The 24,228-nt window shown below is 43.1% G+C and overlaps 1 protein-coding gene and 1 pseudogene across 2 annotated transcripts; both read right to left on the reverse strand.

The window, feature by feature from the left end:
* Positions 1-7,522: 7,522 nt before the first annotated feature.
* LOC124087610 (26S proteasome non-ATPase regulatory subunit 10-like) lies at positions 7,523-15,838 on the reverse strand (annotated as a pseudogene).
* Positions 15,839-16,827: 989 nt separating this feature from the next.
* Eomes (eomesodermin) lies at positions 16,828-23,840 on the reverse strand. Of its 2 annotated transcripts, none has more exons than XM_046437660.2 (6): positions 22,562-23,840; positions 21,364-21,518; positions 20,590-20,711; positions 19,774-19,932; positions 19,628-19,689; positions 16,828-18,623 (listed from the first exon to the last, which is right to left on the reverse strand). In XM_046437660.2, exons 1-6 carry the CDS (start codon positions 23,434-23,436, stop codon positions 17,942-17,944), a joined length of 2,055 nt encoding a protein of 684 aa, XP_046293616.1. In that variant the 5' UTR covers positions 23,437-23,840; the 3' UTR covers positions 16,828-17,941. The 2 variants fall into 2 exon arrangements, with proteins under 2 accessions (XP_046293616.1, XP_046293615.1); XM_046437659.1 differs by having other exon boundaries at positions 16,828-18,680.
* Between the last annotated feature and the right edge of the window lie 388 nt (positions 23,841-24,228).

Genomic DNA, 24,228 nt, shown 5'->3' on the forward strand with positions numbered 1-24,228 from the left:
GTTGGCTTTGAACTCGTGATCCTCCTGCCTCAGCCTCCTAAACTGTAGGAATTACAGGCATGCGCCACCTCAGCCGGCCCAGGACAGGTTTTCTGACTCTGTGTTTGCTGTGTTCCTCTCCTATAACCTGGAGATAATGTATCTGTCTCTTAGGTTTGTTATAAGCAATAAGTGAATCAATGTTCTCAAAATGCTCAGAAGACATAGGACAAATAATTGTCAAAAATTCATCTAATCTAAAAAGTATGCTTTTTTATTAAATGCTTTGCAAAAGTTAAAAGCACAAAATTGTTTATAACCTAGAAAGGGAATATTAGTAAAAAAAAATAGTTAAGATTTAGGAGCACATAGAAGTATTTCCTTGTTTAATATTAAATAACTCACAAGTGTTGCTAATTAAATTTTTAACAACCCATAAAATGAAGGCTATTCTTATCCCTGTCACCTTTTCTATAGCTATTGTGTCCCTAATTTTAACTGCTTTATTCCTTTCCTGATTTAGATTTCATAATCTATTATCAATCACTTTCTTACCCATACACTAAACTACCCTCTCCTCTCTGCCCCCTCCAATCTTATATAAACTTCCTAAGAGTGTAGGGATTTTGATTCACTGCAGTATTCCCAATGCCTAGAACAGTGCTGCCATATAGTAGGTGCTTAATAAATATGTAATGAACAATTGAGTTCTTCTTTTGCAGAAGTGGAAAACAAGACACAGAGCAGTCAGATCATTTGCCCACAGTCAACACGGTAGTAAGTCATTGAGATGAGATTTACACCTGGATCTGTGCCTTTGAAATATAACTGCTAAATCCTAGGTGCTGTAGGAGTTAAGCAAGACAGATGGTCAAGGAGGGCTGGAATATATACCAGGAGGAGATATATAGAAGGACGAAGGGTCCCAGGGAAAGAGAAGGCGGGATATAATCTTTAATGAGAGGAGAGTAACATAAAATAAAGGCACAGACAGGACTAAAACAAGGGCAGAGACGGAAGCCCAACTGCACCCATGTAAAATCTTCCCACCAAAATTTTAATTCACTGTGGTTCCATGTCTAGCTTGGCTTTAATATAATATCTGTATTTCAGCATTTGAAATCTAGAGGAAAACATGATTGACCTTGGGTGTCTGGCACATCAGTGAGAATTTCTTTTAAGCCTTCATATATGACAGTGCCCTGAGATTCCATTGCCAATGAAATCAGTCCACTGCAATATAAACTGTTGCCTAAAATTCCTTTAAAAGCTTTTAATTCATACAATACAATAAAAATTCCTCCACCTTTGTGAATCTGAAACTTGCTTAAAAAGAAAACTGAAGTACTCAGGGATGGTGGTGCAAGCCTGTAATCCCAGCAGCTGGAGGATGAGGCGGGAGGATCCCAAGTTCAAAGCCAGCCTCAACAACTTAGTGAGGCCCTAGGCAACTCAGTGAGACCTTGTCTCAAAATGAAAACTAAAAAGGGCTCAGCAAGAAAGCACTCGGGGTTCAATCCCAAATACCAAACAACAACAACAACAATAACAAAACCCCCCGAAGTTGGATCAATAAGAACTATTTTTTTCTAGCTACAATTTCCAAGTATTAAAAACTCAACACAATAAAAAAAACTAGTGATATGTATTATTAATAGATAAAAAGCAACCTACTCCTGTGTACCTTTAAACCGTCAAAGTAGTTTTCTAAACTACAGAAGAGGATGTAAATTCTAAGAAAGTTGTCCATCTTTCTGGTTTCAATTGCCAGTGTTTAAAAATGATACTAGAGTTTAATCTTCCATAACTATTTTTTCAATATTATTTAAATTTGACTTATTAGGAGAACCCCAGGACAAGCATTGAATACTTAATCATTCTCTAATTCATTTACTAGGACATGTTAAAGCTCTGTACACAAGATAATACTGGTCATTTCTTGGTTCCTACAGCTTAAAGGAAACTTGATATTTCAATTAATAAGAAAAAAATGAGGATATTTACCATAAGACTATAAAATTCTTCAGGAAGAGAACACTATTGCATTTTAAGAGTTTGCTTCAAAAAATTATAAAAACAAATGAAGGGGCATCATTCCAAAAGCACTAAAAATACATTAAACTTAAAGGAATATATTCTGAGCACTTTTGCTTCTTTTTCCAAGCACTTTTAATAATGTAACTACAAGAAAAATCTATTCTCACAGAAAGTTCCAGGATCTCTGGAATGATTTCTAGAGGCACAATCAGCGATGTTCTTATGACAGGAAATACAATTAATTATACTTACTTTAGTGGGGTGGACAATATTTGTTTTAACTCAATTTTTAAATTACATATACATTTATTGCTTCATATAACAATATTTTACAGCAGAAAAAAATTAAAGTCGAATATATGGGAAGCGCCAAAAGCCCATTTAGACTGTCATGCAACACAAATTCCAATTCATAATAAGAGCAACTTGTATTCAATTGGTGACACTAAGTGAGGAGAAGATTGTATTCATATACATTTCTTTAACTTTCAGTGAGCTGAGAATTTTAAAAATTGTAAGGAAAGAGGGTGATTAAAAGCAGGAATAGGATAAGCACACCTGCTTTCACTATTTTTTTAAACATTATTCTGGAGGTCCTAGTCAGTGGAAGAAAAAAGGAGGAAGGATTAGAAAGGAAGAACCAAATGTTATTATTCATAGATGATGTAATTGGCTACGTAGAGAATTCAAAATAATTTACAGAGATATCTTAAGAATTAGTGAGGCGGGCTGGGGTTGTGGCTTAGTGGTAGAACACTTGCCTAGCATGTGTGAGGGACTGGGTTCAATCCCCAGTACCACATAAAAATAAACAAATAAAATTTGGTTTAACTGGTTCATCTACAATTTTAAAAAATGATGAGTTTATATAGCAATATGGCCAAATAGAAGGTCAACTGCTTTTCTGTGCACCAGTAAGTTAAAAAATGTAATTTTAAAATATATGAAATTTAAAATAGCAATAAAAATATAAGATACGTACAAATAAGTATAATAAGAGATGCATGTATGTGAGATTGCAAAAGACATCCAGTGAGAAAACTATAAAATATATAAAAAGAAGTTTAAAAATATCTATCATGAAAAAACAGACCATAACATCAATCTTTCCCAACGTATCTACAAGTTCAAAGGAATCTAAGTTAAAAGATAAAATCAGGGTTTTTTTTTTTAATGGTTAAAGAAACTGTGGTATATATACACAATGGAATATTACTTAGCCTTAAAGAAGAATGAAATTATAGCATTTAAGGGTAAATGGACTGAATTGGAGAATATCATACTAAGCAAAGTAAGCCAATCCCCCCAAATCAAAAGCTAAATGTTTTTTCTGATAAATGGATGCTGATCCACAAGGCGGGCCAGGATGGCAGCAAGGGAAGAAGGGAGGAACTCTGGATTGAGCAGAGAGGAGGGAGAAGAGGGAAGGGAGTATGTGGTTGGGGAAAGATGGTGGAATGAGATGGACATTATTACCCCTATGTATGGGTGTGATTGTACAAATGGTGTGACTCTACATCATGCACAACCAGAGAAATAAAAGGTTGTGCTCCATTATGTAAAAAATTAAATTAATTTTAAAAAGATATGATCAGTTTTTTGAAGAAATCAGCAAGATAACTAAACTTTATACAAAGAAGAAAAGATAAAGACTCACCAAGACACCACTGAAGAAGGAAGGATCAGAGGCAGAATCCTGTTCTCCTTGACATGAAGACTTATTAACAGCTTATAGTTGCCAGGTGCAGTAGTGCACGCCTGTAATCCCAGCAACTCAGGAAACTGAGGCAGGAGGATTTCAAGTTAAAGGTCAATGCCAGCAACTTGGTGAGACCCCTTCTCAAAAAATAAAAAAAGGACTGGGGATGTAGCTTAGTGGGAGAGCACCGCTGGGTTGCTCATAACCACAATATAGTAGTTAAGACAACTCAGGGACAGGAAAATTTTTTAAAAAAGGAGGAGGAGGAGGAGGAGGAGGAGGAGGAAAGCAAGGGGAGGGAGAGGGAAAAGGGAAGGAAAAAGGGAGGGGAAAGAAGGAGAAGAGGTCCTAGTAATATTGTTATCCAAAGATGGAGGGAAGAAATCTGATCCTGCATTCTCCAGGAAGGGCTGCAACAATATTTCCCATGCCACATGCTCTTCAAAATCTTGACACTCTGTATTTGAGACTTTGAGACTGTGTCTCAACCAAGGACATGCAGAGGAAAAATGGCCCTATGCAACTTCCAAGGCAGGATCACCAGATCATAAAAATGATCTGTCTAGTGCTCACTGTGATTACCCCAGTACTCACCTCTGAAATCCAAACACCAGGCCAGGCCATCAGGAAAGGAACCCAGAGCCCTAACCCTCACCTTGCCAGAGCTCTTAGCTGATAGCTATCCTGGAAGCAGACCCTCTAACCTTCAGAAGATTTTACTCAGCTAAAGCCAGGTGAAGCAGAGGTGAGCTTTTCCCCACAATCATGCTCAGAGTTCTGTTCTGTGAGCAAAGTAAACGACTGTTGCTGTATTAAAGCTCAAGATGTGAGTGGTTTTCCACAGGCAGTATGTTCTATGGATAGCAAGATAATAGCTAATTAAAACTAGAAGCACATTGGAAACTAGTTGTGTCTATGTCTAGATACCGTATTCACTTCCATGGCTCTGTCTTTGTGCCAAATTCACCCTGTCCACTGTCTTCTTTACTCGAATTTTATATCAATCTTGAAAACAGAGAGATAAGACCTCCAACTTTGTTCTGTTTTTGTCACTTTGTGTGTGTGTTGAGGGGGATTCTAGATCTTTCCAATTTCTTTTTTTTTAATATTTTTTTTCCTTAGATGTTGATAGATCTTTATTTCATTTATTTATAGGTGGTGTTGAGAATCAAACCCAGTGCCTCACACATGCAAGGCAAGTGCGCTACTGCCAAGTCACAGTCCCAGCCTCTAGGTCTTTCCAATTTCTAGAAGAATTTTAGAATCAGATTGCCATTTTTTTAAAGCCTTTTGGAAGCTGAAATAAATTGAAGTAAATTTATATAAAATTGGGGAAGAATTTATTTCTTAATAATATTGAATCTTCTGATGTTTGAATAAAATGTATCTCTTTGCTTATTCTGGTCTTCTTATTCTCTCTCAGCAATGTTTTATAGTCCCCCCTACCTGACTTTCCATACTCAGAATTGAACCCAGGGTGCTCTACCCTGAGCTACATTCCTATTCCTTAATTTTTATTTGTTTATTTTTTAATTTTTTTTATATAGAGAGAATTTTAATATTTATTTTTTTAGTTTTCGGCGAACACAACATCTTTGTATGTGGTGCTGAGGATCGAACCCGGGCCGCATGCATGCCAGGCGAGCGCGCTACCGCTTGAGCCACATCCCTAGCCCCAATTTTTATTTGTTTATATATTTTTGGTACTAGGGATTAAATCCAGGGGTGCTTAACCACTGAGCCACAATCCTAGTCCTTTTTCTTTCTTTCTTTTTTTTTTTTTATTTTGAGACCAGGTCTTGCTAAATTGCTGGGATTACAGGTGTGTACCACATGCCTGGATCCTATCCCTTTAATTCTTTTTTTTTTTAATTATGACACAGGATTTCCTTAAATTGCCAAGGCTGGCCTCAAACTCATGTAATCCTCCTGCTTCAGCCTCCTGAGTCACTGGGATTATACATATGCGTGGCACCCCCAGCTTCTTTTGCAGGTTTTAGAGCATGTTTTCCACATAATTTGTCAAGTCTGTAATCTAAGCATTTCATTTTTTGGATGCTATTATAAATCGTATTTTCGTTCTTTCTTTCTTTCTTTTTTGGTACTGGGGATTGAACTCAGGGGCACTCAACCACTGAGCCACATCCCTAGTTCTTTTTTGTATTTTACTCCGTGAGACAGGTTTTCACTGAGTTGCTTAAGGCTTCACTTCTGCTAAGGCTGGCTTTGAACTCACAATCCTCCTGCCTCAGCCTCCCCAGCCACTAGGATTACAGGCGTGTGCCACTGTACCCAGCTTTATTTCAATTTTTGATCGCCTGTTGCTTGTGTATAAAAATACAACTAACTTTTGTATATTGATCCTGTATCATGCAACCTGACTAAAATTACTTGTTAGAAATGTCCTGTTTATAGGATTGCCTCTGTAGATAGATGATCATGTTGCTGCAAATAAAGAGTGTTTTACTGCAAACTTTCTAGTTAGGAAGCCCTTTATTGTCACCTCTTGCCTTACCGCGCTGGCTAGAACTTCTAGTATAATGTTGAGTAGAAAGCAGTGAAAAGAGACATCCTCACCTTATTCTTGATTTGGAAAAAGCAGTCCATATTTCACCATTAAATATTATGTGAGCTATAGGCTTTTCACAGATACAGTTAGGTCCTACTTTTTAGTCCTACATGATAATCTGTATTTTAATTAAGATGTATAAATCATTTACCTTTAATGTGATTATTGATACGGTTAGATTTCCATTTACCATATTATCCATTTTGTTTCTCCAATCTGTTCTTTACTTCCTCTGACTTCTTTTTGTGCCTACTTTATTTTATTTAAATTTTGTTGTTGATGTTGTTACTAGGGATTGAATCCAGGGATAGTTAAGCACGGAACCACATCCCCAGCCTTTTTTTGTTTTTTATTTTGAGACAGGGTCTTGACTAAGTTGCTTAGGGCCTCACTAAGTTGTTGAGACTGGCTTTGAACTTGCAATCCTCCTGCCTCAGCCTCCTAAGCTGCTGGGATTCCAGATGTGCACCACCAAGCCCAGCGAGAAGCCATTTTGGGGGGGGGTGTTCTTTCAATATTTTATTTTTTTAGTTCATGAAATACAAATTAAAATAAGCTTTGCTTACATATCACTTGAACAAGCTTGATATTCTTTTCAGTACATGGTGAACCAATACAGGTACTTAAGCATTTCCTTTTTAAATATAATACATGTTGTTTTGGAGCAAAACAGCTTATCAGAAAGAGTCAGGGCATACCCACCAACTTAAAATTTGGTCCACTAAAATATATCAGTATTCCTCCTATATCAAAAATAAAGTAACCCTCATAGTTGGAAAAAACCAGAAATATTTGGCATAGGCCTCTGAGTAATCTTGAAAAACAAGCTAAGATGTATTTCAACTCTATAGAGGAACACACAAAATCCACCTAGAAACATCTGACAGAGAAACTGGTCTGTTTGCTGTTGGGATTCTTCTGCTTCAGAGGGGAAGAGAAGGTACACCAGAGGGTGATGAAGACCCACCACAGCCTTAGAACCACTTCCTGAGAATTAATCAAAATTTAATGCAGAGTAACATAGGACAACAGTACAACAATCTCAACAGTTATTCAAATGCCTGGAAAGCAAATTGTAAGCTTAGAACAAGTAACCCCATCAGGAACAATACAACACATTTATCCAGTTTTGAAGGTGAGAAAACATCATTCATATGTGAGACTTGGTGTAACAAGTACCTTAGGTTCTAGGATCCTGGGACAACAAAACATCCAAAGTAAGAATATATCCAAGCTGCTTAACCTTCAACCATTGTCTTGAGTATTAAACCCAGGCCACCTCTGGCCCCTTGCAGTGGTGTCTTTTCTTCCTCATTCTCAATGTATATACTTGCTCCCTGGAACCCTAGCAGCTTTGCTTCTTCTACTCTCTCACAGGCTAAGTGTAGAGGAGTGTTACCCTCCGTGTCTTGGATGTTTGTGGATGCCTTGTAGTACAGAAGGCTATGAATCGTCTTCAGGTTACCCTTGGCTGCTTCCTGGTGCATTGCTGTAGCCTCATAATGAGCATCTGGATTAGGCCCACCTTCTAGGAACACAGCAGCAATCTCACACCTGTTTTTGGAAGCAGCACAATGTAGGGGAATATAGCCATTTTGATTGATGGCATTTACATGGGCACCTTTTCCCAGGAGAGCTTTTATGATTTCATCCCGGCCAGCAGAAGCTGCAATATTTAGAGGAGACCGGCCTGCATCTTCTTTATCATTTACTGGCACTCCAAGATGCAGCAAGAACTCAACAATTTCAGTATGTCCTGCTGAAATCAGAAATAGTCAGGGCATACCCATCAACTTAAAATTTGGTCCACTAAAATATATCAGTATAATATACCAGTCCAGTAAAATATACCAGTGCAATGCGGTTCTGCTATCCTGGCCAGTGATTTATAGGCCAGGATGCGCTCCTTGAATTCCTCTAGCTTTTCACTGTAGGCCGGGTTGCAGACCAACCAGTTAGACACACACACCTATGTGTCACTTTTCCTATCCTATCTCCAGGAAGCGCAAGCAACTCCCACCTCATATCCCAGGCTCTAGAAGCTGTTTTTAAGAAGTGTACTTTGTTTTCAGTTTAGTTTAGTTCCCCCACCCCAATACACCCCTGCAGGCAGAAATGTAGTTCATATTCCTGTAACTCCAGAAGTCCTGCTTTTAACTTGCCCCCACCCCCAGCCAGGGGTTCACTATGCTGCCCAGGCTTGTCACAGCTGGTAAAGAGCTCAAGTGATCCTCCTATCTCAGCCTCTTCAGTAGTTAAGACTAGAGGTGCCTACCAAGCACCTGGCTTTTGCTTTTAACGTTTTTGAGATTCATTTAAAGTCTTATCATTGACATAGATCAATGGTCGAAAGCTAGTTATCCATAGCCAAATCTTCCTCACAAGTGTGTTTTTTGGTTATTTAATTTGTTCAAGTAATTTTCCAGGACAGAAAAGTTAAGGGAAATTTCTAGCTATTGTTGAAACATCTCCTTTGGTGATACCTTAAAAAAAAAAATCTGCGGAGTATTCAGGAAGCTAACATTCAGAAATCAAAGCAGTGGAGGGTGTTGGTTAGGCTGGATTTCTTCCTGATTGCGTGACACCCACCCCGCTCCTTATATTCTCCATTCTTCTCCATCCTGCCTGCCTAGTGCTTAGAGACTGCCCTCCATGACATCAACCAGATTTCCCAGCCCTTTAAATTCTCACTGGATTCAGCCAAACTGGGGCATGGGTAGGGAAATCAGAGGGTGGGAGGAAAGCCCCAACTCCCTGCAGGTTTATCAGAAGTTGGTTACTTTCTTCCTAAGAATGCAGCTTTTGTCATCTGGCCTCACCCATGCTGCCCTCTTTTTTGGAATCCAGTGACCCTTCCCCAGTGCAAAGTAGCTAGGAATCAGAGAAACCAATTGGAAACTTGCTAGACCCTACTGTCCTAAACTACAGTCTCCTACAGCAACCTTACTTCCTGGTTACCAGGCTAAAAATGTGACACATACTTTTTTTTCCCTAAAACTCAAGGGGAAAGAGGACATTTCAGGACTTGAAAATACTTGTCTTTTCCCAATGGATTTCTTTTTGCTGATGGGGAAAGAAGAATGAGAGGGTGCTATTTTGAGATATCGGCCTCTGGTTTAAAATGCAATTGTATTCCTGGAGATACTCTTCTGTTTACATTCTGTGTTTAGAAAGAGTGTTTCATCAATATCTTTAAGATCTCCTCCTACAGTGTAGTCTGTTTACAGAATCTGTTTTGACAGTTCTCAGCAGAAAGATCTCTAAAGGAAATATTAGGTACCACTTTATCATTTTATTCTAATTATATGCTGCATTCTGTGATCTCAGCTCAATGATGTTCAACTCTAGAACACAAAAATACACTCCCACATACAAATATGCATATATATATATATATATATATATATATATATATATATATATATATCTTTGCATACTACCTCATGCTTCTCTGTGTTTTTCTACAACAGCCAAGTAGTTTCTACCTGCAGCCTTCTAAATATTTAGTCGTGAGTACAGGTAATTTGGTTAATTAGATCAACAATAATCTTTTTTGTTGTTGTTGTTGTTTAGCAGAGGATCTAGAATCTTGGAAGAAAATGTACCAAAGAATTTTCTTGGATTTTGGATTTATAAGATAAAGACAAAACTTGCCTGCTAAGATTAAGAAAATCAGCATATACGTTGTATGCTTCACTACCCCAGAGCTGAGTATAGGTCAGAGTGCATGGTGAAGCAGATGCTACTACATTACAGGCTTATACTTCAGGAAAAAAAGATGTTTAGATACATCATTTAGATCTCAAATATTACTCAACACCTGGAAAACAACACAAATAATGAAAACTATATTTTAGAACTTAATGTTTCATTTAAATTTCAAATATTACTCAATGCCTGGACAACAACACAAATAATGAACACTATATTTTAGAACTTAATTTTTCTATAAGTAAATATTTTCCAGGTCTCTGAAAATTTCATGTCTGCTGTATAAGGTCCAACCCATGGTATATGGCAGAGCTAATGGGTTCTCATGGGGTTTGGCAAACCAGATAACCACTGTGGCACTGGTTATCTGGTGTCATATCCTGCCTCTCTGTAGTGGGGTGAGCAGAGCTGGAGAAGTCTCTAAGGTGCTTCCCAGATCTCCAATTCAGTGACTGGGCAATGCTGACTGGTTTGGGAACTGAGTAAGAAGTTTTATTCAATAGAAGGCTCTGCTCTTATGGCATTAATATTAGGACATTTCAAGAAATAGTGATGATTAAAGGGCACTGCAGCAAACATTCTGATTTTCTGGTGGTCTGGGGAATAGGCTTTAGAGGCTACAATTTGGTGTTAGAGATGGGGAACGGGTCAGACTCTAAGCAATGGAAACTGCAGGTTACAATCTACCCTTCCTGCTGGGTGTGGTGGTGCACACCTGTAATCCCAGAAGCTCTGGAGGCTGAGGTAGGAGGATCACAAGTTCAAAGCCAGCCTCAGACACTTAGCAAGTCCCTAAGCAACTCAGTGAGACCCTGTCTCTAAATAAAATACAAAAAGGGCTTGGATGTGACTCGGTAGTTGAGTGCCCCTGAATTCAACCACTGGTATAAATAAATAAATAAATAAATAAATATTTTTTTAAAACTACCCTTTTTATTATTAGAATCACAACAATAGTCTCAGTCATTAATTATATCCCAAATCTAGAAGCTCTGGGCTCTCAATTGTGGGCAGTAACTTAGACTTTTCTCTCTTAGATTCCCCCTCAAACTCTTCCCTCATTCCAAACCAAGTGGGAGAAAATCACCTCTTGCTTACATTTAAAGGAATTCGGGGATTGATAATTTGCCCTGGGAGTTGAAAAGCAAATAGAGACCTATGTTATTACTTTGTCATGCTTTGGTTTAATGTGATTCCCTAGCAATTCTGTGACTATCTGACTGTTTCAATAAATGTATAAATTTTAACAATTAACTGTACTTTGTCCATTTTATCATTAAGTTTCCTATGTCTCCAAGTTCCCCAGAGGGTCATGGTTCTTTTCCTGTGATAATAAAGAAAGAACAGAAATCTTGGATTTTGGTTAACTCTGTTTAGATGTCATATTACCCACTATATATATTACCCATTATATATTTAATTATGTATATAATTGACTAATATATGCATAACTTTAATGAACCAGCAACTCCCAACACACACACACACACACACACACACATATATAATGGGTAATAATAGCTGTAATAAAATTTACCTCATGAGTCCCTTAATGAAATCATGGATCTAATTAACAATCATCAATGGACAATGACATGTCCCAAAGAGAGACAACTGACCATCACTTGTGAAATATTATTATTAAAAAACAGAATCAGATCAAATCGAGCCTTCCTATCCAAATACCACTTCATTGGGAAAACAAAGGCCAGAGGATCATGTTAAGACCATAGGAATGCAATCAACAAAATCCAGTACCTGTAAAACTAGACAGAACAAATGCCTAGATTTTTTTCAATAAATCGCAAAGGAAAAAACCCAAAAGAGAAAAATTGGTGGGGCGTGATCCTCTAGAGTAAGAGAATTAAATGACACATAACCATGAGTGAGACTTGTATAGAAGCAGATTAAAACACACTCTAAGAAACAAAAAGAATACCAGCAACAACTTTTTGAGACAATCAGAGAAACACATCTGGATATTTCATGGTATTAAAAATTATTGCTGCTTCTATACATGTGATAATGTTTTGTCAATTATATATATTTTAAAAAGAGGCCTTAAGGGTTGGGGCTGTGGCTCAGAGGTAGAGTGCTCACCTACCATGCTGAGGCACTGGGTTCTATCCCCAGCACCACATAAATATAAACATATTGTGTCCACCTATAACTAAAAAATAAATATTTGAAAGAAGAGAGGCCTTAAGGCTATGTATAGAAATTATTGTGGATTAGATGACAGGAGTTCTGGGATTTGTGATGAATGAGGATGGGAATTATAAGACCAAAAAGGAGATTATAAATTGATAGTTATTGTAGCTGGGAGATATATGGGGGGGTGGTGTTCCACTGCTCTCTACTTTTACATATAATCTGATTTTTTTTTTCAAAATTATTATAATTAATTTTTTTCCTTTGCTAAAGCATCTAATAATAAGTGTAAGATGTGAATCTTACAATAAAATGTGGAGGGGCGTGGGGAGAATGGAGGAACTTTGGGCAAAGGGGAGGAAGAGAGGGGAGGAAGATGGAATGGTGGCAGGAAAGATGGTGGAATGAGATGAACATCATTACCCTAGGTGCATGTATAACTGTACGAATGGTATAGCTCTACATCGTGATGTACATCGTGTACAACCAGAGAAATGAAAAGTTGTGCTCCATTTTTGTACAATGAATCGAAATGCATTCTGCTGTCATGCATAACCAATTAGAATAAATGAAAAAAATTAGTTGTTAATAATACCTGCTAATATAGCTCAACAGTTTAGAAAGCAGTTAGTTTTATAATCTCATTTCTTTCTCGGCTCTACTTGCCTATGTAGGTTCTGCTCTTGAAAGTCCGGGCTCCTTTCCCTATACTTAAAAGCTTTTAAAGGGGGTAAAGAAGGGGTAGGAGTGGGACAGAGAGAAGACGCGTGCCCCCGCGCCCTCCCTCCCCCAGCCCCCGCCAGTTGACAAAAGCAGCGACCTGCGTGATAATTGTAGAAAAAAAAAAAACCCTTATTCGGCTGGGAAGAGCTTTACTCCCAATGGCCACCAGATGGCGAAGGCTGTCCGCGGCTTAGAGGAAAGCCGCGTTAGCATCCCTGCTGGGAAACAGCGGCGGGACCTGGAGGGAAAGGGCAAGGTGCAGGGTGCTCTTCCTCGCTAATTGGAAAAGCTGGGTCGAACTTTAAGTTACAGAAGTTACTGTGAGAGTTCTGCTGCCTCCACAAGGACTTACAGATGAAGGCTTGGGACTTTTTAAGAAAACAGGAGGAGGGTTTAAGGTGTGTGTTGGGGGGTGAGGGGTGGAGGTGGGGGTGCTGCCTAAAATAAGCAGTGACCCTCACCCCAGCTGCAGTCAGAGATGCATTTGACGCGGGGACACTTTGGGAACCACTGCTGAGGTTTTGTTCAGTGTTTGGCACAGCTAAATCTTTCCCCTGGAAAATTCCATACGCGTCCTTGGTAGAAGAAGAGCTATCTGTGTCGCCAAGACAAGTTTACTTCTAAACCTAATAAGAAGAAATTCGGTGGCCAAGATCAGAGTCCTATCCTCTAAAGAATGAAAATAATAATAATAATAATAATAATAATAATAATAATAATAATAATAAATTGCCTATCAGCGTGAGTCCCTGGCCTCTATCGCCAGCACCGCTAAATTAATTAATTAATTAATTAGGTAATAAATGAAGGGGGGAAGAAAAGAAGAGAAAGGTGCTTATACTTCAAGCTGCTGACAATCGCTCAGTTTGTGCGCTCTGGGAGGAAATACAACCCACGTGGGTAGCGCCGGAAGCCCTGCAGACCCCCAGGGGTGCACTGGGCCCTTGCCTCTGCAGGTGGCGAGAGAGAATCTGGCCCCCCACAAAGATAGGCGCAGGGGATGGATTCCTTGGATTGGAGTAGCCTTAAACTGGATTTGCCGGGCTAGCGTATTTGAAAATCAAATCACCAGAATGATAGGTGAGGGTATTGATAGGGGATGGGTATTTCATAGAGGGGGACTCAATGGGACTCACCAACACGTTTTTACAAATTGCTCTTACCAAGAAGCCCCGGGTGATCTCGGAGTCTACACACGATGAAAGCTTGGAGTCGGCCAGCACCGGGCCGGGGAAACACCCTGGCGCGAGCCGGGGAGGGGAGTGGCTCAGCGTCCAGGCGAGTAGGAAAAGAATGATTTTAAAATTTTGTCCCCACTGGCGGCTGAACAGCATGTGGGAATGTTCCCCCCCCCCCCGGGCGGGTTTCCGCAACACTTGCAGCGATTAAAAATAAAATCGCATCCCTCCTCCTCCTCCTCCCCCCACGTTTGATTGGGAAAGGGTGGGGGAAGGAGAGAGGCTGTAGAGGATAAAGAAGACAGTGGGTCTGCCTTCAGCCCAGTTTAAAGCTTATTCGAAGGTGTCTAGAAAGGAGGGAAACTAGGGCCAACAGCAGATTTGGAGCCTCTAAACTCCACCGATGGGTTGGGAGATATGTTGCTGGGCTAAGCCGGCTCCTAACCCGGGCCCAAACGCAGGCTGTAAATACAAACGACGAGCTAGTCTGCAGTTTCTCCACCTGCCCAAGTTCTTTTGATTCTTCCCGCCTTTCCCAGGTTTTCTTCCAGGCGTTGGTGGCCCCTCACCCACCCCCAGGACAGCCACTCAATAACTCAGCAACTCTTGGCTTCTGCACGAAGGAGGAATCCTGAAACCACCCGGAGCGAACCCGAGCAGCGGCAGCTTCTGGGTGGGAGGGCGGTTCATGCCCCGAATCCTCCCAAACCAGGAAAAATAATATCAACAATTCCAGGGATTATGCATGGATTGCTTTTCCTCCTTTTCCCTTTTTACCCCAAACGAAAAACCAAAATTGGCTTGTAAAGGATACGTGTGGAAAGAATGGTAAATAATAGTATTTTCAACTCTGAGTTGGATCTTCTTTGCACCGCTTTCCCCCTCTTTCGTTGGAATTTGTTTTTGTTTGGAGCAAGAATAGAAGCGAACCCCACCGAACCAGCAGACCCCCAAGCCAGCGTCTCAGCCCAGCGCAGGGAAGGCAGCCTGCACCCGGCGCAAATGCGGGGACCCTGGTAGAGATTGTAAACAAATCGGGCGCCGAGCCATTGATCTTTATTTAAATAGAGTCTTGTTTATCGGTGTCATCCTAGGAGGATTAATTAGATACATCTCTTCACAATTTGGTGTCTGACACTCCATCTTAGGAATGCCTTATCACAAGGTGTTAATTGGGGCCACTCAGCCACTTACGTTTCTATTAAACACTGTGAGGGACTTTTCACAAGTACCAGGTTCTTTTTACTGTACGGTGCAAAAATATACAGGACTTGAAATAGACTAGGGCTCGAGTCGGCTTTATCTCGAATGTGATTAGCGTTTTCGGGCTTTCTAGAGGGCAGAAACAGAAGAGCACCGTTTTGAAATTCCATCGCATCTCCGCAGACTCTAGGCTTGCGCGCGGGTGTAAGGCGGGGGGTTGGGGGGGGGGAGGTTGCTGGCCAGGTTAGGCGGGCTATGCATGCTCCACTCCCTGAGTCCAGATCTGGCATCCATAATAAACAAATATTAAAAAGCATATGGTCAAATCGTTCTCCCTCTGTTTCCCGGTGAGATTCGGGGCGGCTTTGCGCAAGAGTTTTGAGCGGACACCGTAAGAGACGCAGAGCTGGAGTTTGAGCCCCTCACGTCATTGGCGGTGGAAGAGCTCGAGCCCCGGAAGGATGAAGGGGATGGGAGCACACGGACAGTCCAGGTACAAGCTCCCGACGGCCTTAATTGGGCGCTGAAGGATAGGAGGTCCTTGCTGATTGCTCGCCTCCCAGAAGCTAATCCTCTTAGCAGCTGCATTTCCGCGCGCGGCGCAGTTAGCAGAATGACCCTCCCAGCCAGACCTTTACCCCGGGGTGAGAAGGGGGCTGGAAAGATTTGCAAACTGGGCTTGAAGCCGTCTGCCGATAAGCCTGGCGGGACGTCTGTCGGGAGGGACAAAGGGCCCTTCGTACCACTCCTTGGTTTAACTCAGGGTTAAACCGCGCCCTGCGTTCAGCCAAGGGATGGGGTGTCCATAGTTCTCCCAGGGACTGTGAGCCAACCAAATGGAGCTAGGTGGGAGGTGAACCGCGGCCCACACACAATTTTGCAGAGCGGGTGTAATCGGGGACAACTGCAATGCTCGTTTGTAAGTGCTGCAGCCGCCCCCAGTCCTCGCCGCAGCTCCGGAGTCCCTAACCAAGTTTGGCTGAACGCAAAGGATGGTGGCCAGCAGCTATAGTGGTGTGTAGCCAGCAAGTCTCCGTTCAGAAAAAGCCCTGATTGGGAGCAATAGGTGGGAGCAAAAGCCAGGCGGTAGGCGGCCCAAGCACCCCACTGTGCCACAGAGACCCGGAACTCGTAGGCGCTAAAAGGGCGGTGGGGGGTTCCCAGAGAGCCTACGCTGATCCAGGAATTGGTGGCCTCAAATAAGCCTCCGAAGAGGCTCAGAACTGAGTGACTAAGGGCCAGGGGAGGAGGTTTTTCGAGGTTTAGATTAAGTCTGAAGTGGGCAGTCTTGCATCTCGGTGGCAAACATTCCCTTCCCACCCTCAACTAATACCCATTGTCCAGACTTCCCAGTGGGACAAAGAAATAGATCCATTAATCTTAAAGGGGAAAAGAAGATAAACAAAAGCATCCCCACCCCACCCCCTTATGACTACAGTGTCCAGTTAAAATATTGTAGAGCCCGTTTGTGAAGGGGACTGGTGAGGCAGGGCTCACACTAGAAAAAGAGTGCAGGAAGGAGAAAAATGAGATTTTTAAAGCAAAGAATAAGACCCACAGTACAGAAGAAACAGCTATGCCTGTTCCCTAGTTGAACCACATTTATTAAAAATGACTAAGACTGTACATAAAAATCCAAGATATCTAAAAAGCCTATAGGAGCTGTGGCATTAGATTGTAGTTTCTTCACATTACCAAGGTGGGGAGTGGGGGATGGCGGAGGAAGAGGATGAAATAGGATTTTTCCTTAAACACGTTTCAAGTTAGTACAGAGTAGCTGAGTACATTCTGAACTATCTAAAAAGTAAATAGAATATTCCCAAAGATCATGGGAATGATGAAACTCTTCCCTTGCCCCTGAAGCCGTTAGGTAACTTGTGAATTCTTTTACAAAGCCAAAGCACCAATTTTACATGATCTCAGACACCTATGTAGCCTATTTGTACAATATATTCCACATTATTCTACAGTGTATCTAAACACACACAACTGTACATTTTAAAATTCTTTTTTTTTTTTTTTTTCCCTTTTTTGGCGGCTCCCTCCCTTACCCCACCACACAATACAGGCCTAGCAAGTCTCAAGAGAGGCAATCCTGGACAAGGGCAAAAATGGCTTATTCCAAAGGCCTGGGAGGAATCAGAGTCAGATAAAACCAGCAGTTTCACAAAAGTTTTTCTTGACTCCCAGGCCTAACATCTTTTGCCCCTGGCACAAGGTTAACACCAAAAGGTCCCCAATTGAAGTTTAAGGCCCGGTCCTTCTCTTCCAGAAGCTAAACACCTTAACATTCTGGGCTTCTATTTGCTTAAAGACTTACAAATAGAAATAAGAAAGAAAGGTTTTAACCCATTTGATAGTGCTGGGCACTCACTCTTCTCGGCCTGCTTCTCTGCATGTTTAGTGTCTCCAATAAATAAATCCAGAACCTTGAATTACCTTCAACTTTTAAAACACTTTTAAAGTCCTCCATTACCTGTATTTTACAAAGGGGAAAAAAAATGCTAGGTTTGTTTCAGTTACCTGCAGCAATCAAAAAGCTTTGGCACCTTCTTATAGAGAATTGCACAAAACGGGATGCATCAAGGTGGAAGGCAAACGTCTTTTTGGCAACCTAGGCAAAGAAGACAACAAAAAACACCAAGTCCATCTGCCAAAAATTAGCTAATTTTTACGAAGTGAAAATAACTTTTAGGGAGTTGTATAAAAAGCGTAATACCCCCCCATGCCTTTTGAGGTGTCTTTACTGTACTCTTCAGTATTAATGTCTTCACACTTTATGGAGGGGGAATTGTCATTACTGGAGGTGCTAGGAGACAGCCGCCTTCGCTTACAAGCACTGGTGTATACCCCTGAATCATTGGAATCTAGAGACTTGATGGAAGGAGGTGTTTCTATCCAAGAAGAGCCAATTTCTTCTTTGACTTTCTCCTTGGAGAGCTGATCTTCAGAGAATACAGGAGGGCTGGTTCTGGAGGCCCACGGTAGTCCAGCTGCCATCTTCCTCTGGTAAGAGCCTCGACCTCCCCACCCTGCCATTGCAGGGAAGGTTGGGTCAGGGTAATACCCCAGGGCATGGGATGTCTGGAGGGGCAAGGATTTAATACCATATGGGAGCAAGGTACTGGAAGTATATTCAGATTCATAGGAACCGATGTCTAGTTTGTTGGTCCCAGGTTGCTGGACAGGCGTGACAAGCCATCGCTGGGGAGGGTTGGCCACCTCTTCGCTCTGTTGGGGTGAAAGGAGGCCGTTGGTCTGTGGCACGGTTCTCTCGCCATTATAATATCGGGCTTGAGGTAAAGTGTTGACAAAGGGCTCCGGGAAGAAGGACTGAACGCCGTACCGACCTCCAGGGACAATCTGGTGGGATCTAGGAGAATCCGTGGGAGATGGAGTTAACCTGTCATTTTCTGAAGCGGTGTACATGCTACAATATAAAGAGAAACACTTAAAAAAAAAAAAAAACTAATATTGTTCCCAAACAAACCACCTCCCAGAAGTGAAAGGGGCTTAGGGGCAGTCAGTCCTCTTTACTGAGAATGCTGGTGTTTTAGACAATTTAGGAAGGAGGCAGGAGATGCCCTGGCCAATTTTAGTTGCATTCTTGGCTCATGGAGAAAATTTTCCACCATTAAAAAAAAAAAAAAGTTTCCTTCCAGGCATTGGATATTTGAACTATAGAAAATATGCCTTTGCAAGGCCTCAAACATGAAGAACTCAGAGCAATCCTCCCTTTTCAAGGAGATGGAATGAACGCTGCCGGTGGTATTAGAAGACAGAGACTTTTAAATGGCAGGACTTGCTTTTGATGTTGTGAAAAATATATTTTCCTAGTTCCAGGCTTTTCTTATGTCAAAAAGAGGATAGCCAGGTGTGGTGGTGCATGCCTGTAATCTGAGTGGCTCAGGAGGCTGATCACAAGTTCAAAGTCAGCCTTAGCAATGGTGAGACCCTGTCTCTAAATAAAATACAAAATAGGGCTGGGGATGTGGCTCAGTGGTTGAGTGCCTCTGAGTTCAATCCCCAGCATTTAAAAAAAAAAAAAAAAGGTGGGGGGGAGTAATAATACCTGCTTCTATGAGGATAAAAATCTTGAAACAAATGAAAAGGGAAGTTACATAAGTAATGCAAATTCTTAAAATAGCTGTTTAGATGTTAAAAAACAAAAAGGTGCTTCATGTTTAAGACCTTAATATTTCTTTAGAAATGAAAACTCTTCTGTGCAAATTCTAAAACAAAATTAGTTAAGGCTGAAAATACACAAAGATAAAAATCCCCCCAAAGAAAGCCCTCCCTAGAGTATGTCCCCAGCAATGTCATGATGTGTGTCCTGTTCAAAGGAAGCCAGGAAAATATGAATGAAGCTGCACTTACGAATCATAGTTGTCCCTGAAGCCTTTTGCAAAGGGGTTATGATCAATCTTTAGTTGAGTAATCTAGATAGGGGAGAAAAATAGTCACTGAGTGCTTTATCACACTGGATAAGCATTAGAGATTCTTGGGAAGTTTAGGGCACTCACATCAGTGTTTTGATATGCAGTCACTGCAATGAACTGTGTTTCTGAGAAGGTAAAGGTTTGGGTCTTCGAGGGCTCATTCAAGTCCTCCACACCATCCTCTGTCACTTCCACAATGTGCAGTCGTGGTTGGTATTTGTGTAAAGACTGTAAGACTATCATCTGGAAATGGTACAAAAAAAAAAAAAAAGAGTTGCCGAATCTAAAAAGTCTCTTAAAGCATCAAAAGTAGATTTTAACAAATTATTTACCTTCAGATGGGACTCCTACTTGCTCCCCAACAACTTTCTTTATTTTACTGACATGTTTAAGATCTTATCATTGCCACTTTTGAAAAACTTAAAACATAGCACACCTGTAATCTCAGTGGCTCAGGAGGCTGAGGCAGGAGGATGGCAAGTTCAAAGCCAACCTCAGCAAAAGCAAGGCGCTAAGCAACTCAGTGAGACCCTGTCTCTAAATAAAATACAATATAGGGAGGGGACCTGGCTCAGTGGTCAAGTGCCCCTGAGTTCAAGCTCCAGTACCCACCCCACCCCACCCCCCAAAAAACAAATAATGTAGCTAATATGTGTTTGATAAACACTCTTTTCCTCTTGGTTTCCTAAATCCCCCTAAATATTTCTGTTCCTAATAGTCAATACACTGTTATTTAAATCCATTAAGAAAAAGAAAATAAGAAAGTTTTTTTAAAAAATCAGAAGTATGTGAGCAAACAGTTCACAACTGCAAATATTATAAACACAGTGAAAAGTATGGACTCTTATTAGAAAAGAGACCAATAGCCAGAAGACACCCCCTCCTCCTCTGTCACTCTACCTGGGTGTTGTTGTTATTTGCTCCTTTGTTATTGGTGAGTTTTAATTTCCCAAAGGAAATTTCCTGTCTCATCCAGTGGGAGCCAGTATTAGGAGACTCTGGGTGAACATACATTTTGTTTCCTAAGAGAAAATGAAACAAAACACAAAACCCAAGCATATAAGGATGTTTGCAAATGGGACTAGGGAAGAGAGGTCTGTTAGCTATGGGCAAAATATAAGAGCTGGACTTGCAGCACAAGTCGCCCAGAGGCAGAAGCTTAGGAAACCAGTAGGAGAATTCCATTGACACCCCTCCCAGGACCCCTTGGACCAGGCACTCAATGGTATCTCAAAACTTAAAAAACTTGCAACAGAGGATGAGCTTAAATGTTATCTTGGGCCTTCTAAAGCTGGAAGTGCAATATATAATGGCAGGTGGTTGGACTTTTATGGTTAAACTTAACCTTGGCTTTCTCCAGTTAAGGTTAGAATGCCAGGAGTGCTTCCCTCCCAGAAGCCTCAGACTATTAGTTTCCCTCACATAGGGACTGGGGATGGGGTGAGGCCACAGTTAAAGGTACTATGTATCCATATAATGGAAGGTAAGAAATATGACTTAGCCGTTCTCCACTCTTTCAAAATAACCAACACAAGGAAAGAAACTCAAATTAACACCTCTAGGCCCCAGACTGGGGAGGAGTGGAGGGGAGGGGAACAGTGCTAGATTTAAATGTGAGGTGTCCAGAGGCAAAGGTTTCGATTTCTCCCCAGCAAAGGCTTCCTCTCTCCTCACCCTGCATGTTATTGTCGGCTTTGCCGCAGGTCACCCACTTGCCCCCCTGGAAGCGCCAGTGGTTAGGGTCCGCCAGAACCACCTCTACGAACACGTTGTAGTGGGCAGTGGGATTGAGTCCGTTTATGTTGAAGCTCAAGAAAGGAAACATGCGCCTGTGCAAAGGAACAGAACGAGGATAAACAATTTAATTCGGAAGTCCCCACACGGCCCCGGTTCCCCAGACACCTGGGATAGGGTCAGGGGAGGTACTTAGAAGTCTGCAATGAGCAGGAAACTGGTGAAGTGTCTTGAAACTATGAAAATATTTTTGAACTGACAACTCCCGAAACATCTATCTTCCGAAATAAAATTGCCCTAACATCAGTATTTTCCTAATTCATGGGCTTTTGATACCTCTTCTGATTCAAGCTCTCAACTCTTTCAGATGCTTATTAATTTTCCTCGCAGAATTTTAAAAATCATTACATTACAATGTGCAAGTGCCAGAAGATAGAGAGCGCGCGCGTAGGAGTGCTCTTTTTAGGCTACAAGTCCCCTTTGAGTGCCCCTCTTCCGCCCACTCCTCATTTCCTCCAGAAGTAACCACAGTTAGCAGCTGGGTGTGTGTCAGAACTTCTTGCATTCCGAACCCGATCCACATTTGGTTCTAGGGCCTGCCGTTAACCACTTACCCCACCCAAACTGGCCTTCCCAGGTTGCGCCCTAGCCCTCACCCGGATCTCCCAGAGGCGCCCCGTGGAGACCCTGGCGCCTAAAACTGCAGGAACCCATCTACTGCGCCGGGGCCGCAGCGGGCTTTTGCATTCCCCCCGCCCGCCCCCCCCCCACCCACGCACCACCACCACCCGGCTTCTTGCCCTTAGGCAAGAACCTGCATACTGAAGCCGGAGAATCCCGTGAATCCAGCTCTGTGGGCAAGCCTAAATTTCCATTTCCGCCTCCTCCTTGTCAGTTCAGGTGAGGATGACTAGCGAGGGGAGGGAAGAGTGCAGCACATTAGCACTCTACACAAGCAGCCCGTGTGCGGAGAGGGTCACCGCATTGTAGATGCGATGTTTCCCAAACCGCGAGCGGAAAAACAATCCGAGAACAGCGAACGGCAAGTGGGCACAGCTCCCTCATCCCACCCGCCTTCCCCAGGACCACACACTCTCACTTTATCCCCGCACCCAGGGCCCCTCCGCGCTGCGCTCACCTGCCCTGTTTCGTAATGATCATCTCAGTTTGGTGACGATGGAATTTAAGCCACAGAGGCCGGTTGCACAGGTAGACGTGGGCGCGGAAGCCGGAACCGGGAACCCCCAGGCCCCCCAATCCTCCGCAAGAGCCGGCCGCTGCTGCTCCAGGGTACGGCCCGTAGAGCGGGGCCCCCTGGCTATACTGATAGGCACCGGGGCCGCCGCCCCCGCCGCCGCTGCTGCCTGCACCACTGCCCGCGCCGGCTCCAGGACCGAATTGTGCCCTCCCAGGTGGGCACACAGCTGCGGGGAATCCACCGGGGGGCAGCATGGAGCCATAGGGGTAACGCGCGCCGTTGGGAGCCGGGTAAACAGATCCATGAGGCGCCCCGGCCGCTGCCTGGTACGGGAAGAGAGAGCAGGGCGCAGCCAGCTCAGAGCCTTGAGGCCCGGGAGACTGAAGATAGTAGCGCTCCGAGCTCAGGCTGTCCATGGAGTAGCGCGCGGTGGCTGCGGCAGCAGCGGCGGCGGCGGCGGCAGCGGCAGAAGGCAGCTCCTCCTCTCCGCAGGGGGAGCCCTTGCGGCCGTCCGGGGGTCCTGGCTTGGTCACTGTAGAGGCGCTGGCAAAGGTGTCCCCGGCGTCGGCGTCACTGAGCATGGCCACGGGGGCCCCCGCGCTGGCGTCAGTTTCCCCGTTCCCCGCCTCGCACGAGAGGCTGCTGGAGAACTTCTTGGGTGCTTTGTCTAAGTCCAGCCTCTGGGGCGAGGGGGCAGCCCCAGGAAGGTGGCTGGTGCTCCCTCCGCCGCCGCCGCCTCGCGCACTCTCCAACGGGTAGAAGTGCGCACTGGGTAGGTTCACAGAGCTCACCAAGAGCTGCTCGCCTAACTGCATGCTTTGCAAAGCGCAGACGGCAGCTGGCTGCTTCCTCTCCTCCTGTGGCCTTATTATAAAGGCAGGATGGGGGAGCCAGCGCCCTCTTCCGAAGGGAAGGTAACTTCCCCTTCCTCCCGCGCCCGGGCTACCCACCTGCGGACTCCCAGCCCGCTACAAAGCGCACCGATGCACCCTGAATCCAGCGTCCTTTCCGCAAGGAAAGCTCACTGAATTTGTAGGCAGATGGTGGAAAATGACCGACAAGCACCCTCCTTTTCCTTCCCTGTCCCTCTTGCCTCTCAGGACCCTCACTAAATCCCGGGAAGAAGAGGACTTAGATCTTTGTTCCCATCCACCCACCAGCCAGCGCCTTTCTGCGCTCTGCCTATTGCCAAATCGTGGGTCTAGTTGACCACTTAGAAACTTGCAGACGGTCACTGGCTGCTTTATATATGTGCGGCCAGGGAGGGGCTTCGCAGCCCCACAGCCCGGGGTCCCTCCTATTGGCTGATAGAGGTGACACTAATTCAATTAGGCATTTACTAATTGGATCAAGTCGCCCAAGCCTTGCTTTTCCTTTAGCCTGTTTTTTTTTTTTTTTTAATTTCTTTTTAAGACTGTCCCGCTGTGAGAATCTATCGGAGTGTCCACATTTCCCCAAAGTTTAGGGGAACCGGGTTTGAGGTCTCCGTAATGGGAGGCCATCCATGGCACAGAGTCTCATCCTCGTGCTCTTGGATGGTAATGCGGAGCAGGTACTAGAGGCCAGAGGGAGAAAGTTTCTGCAAGCTGACTGCAGGAATGCGCCGG

Source organism: Marmota monax, unplaced genomic scaffold, assembly GCF_021218885.2.
Source record: "Marmota monax isolate L192 unplaced genomic scaffold, Marmota_monax_Labrador192_F-V1.1 WCK01_AAM20220418_F8-fsc00021, whole genome shotgun sequence".
Classification (NCBI taxonomy): domain Eukaryota; kingdom Metazoa; phylum Chordata; class Mammalia; order Rodentia; family Sciuridae; genus Marmota; species Marmota monax.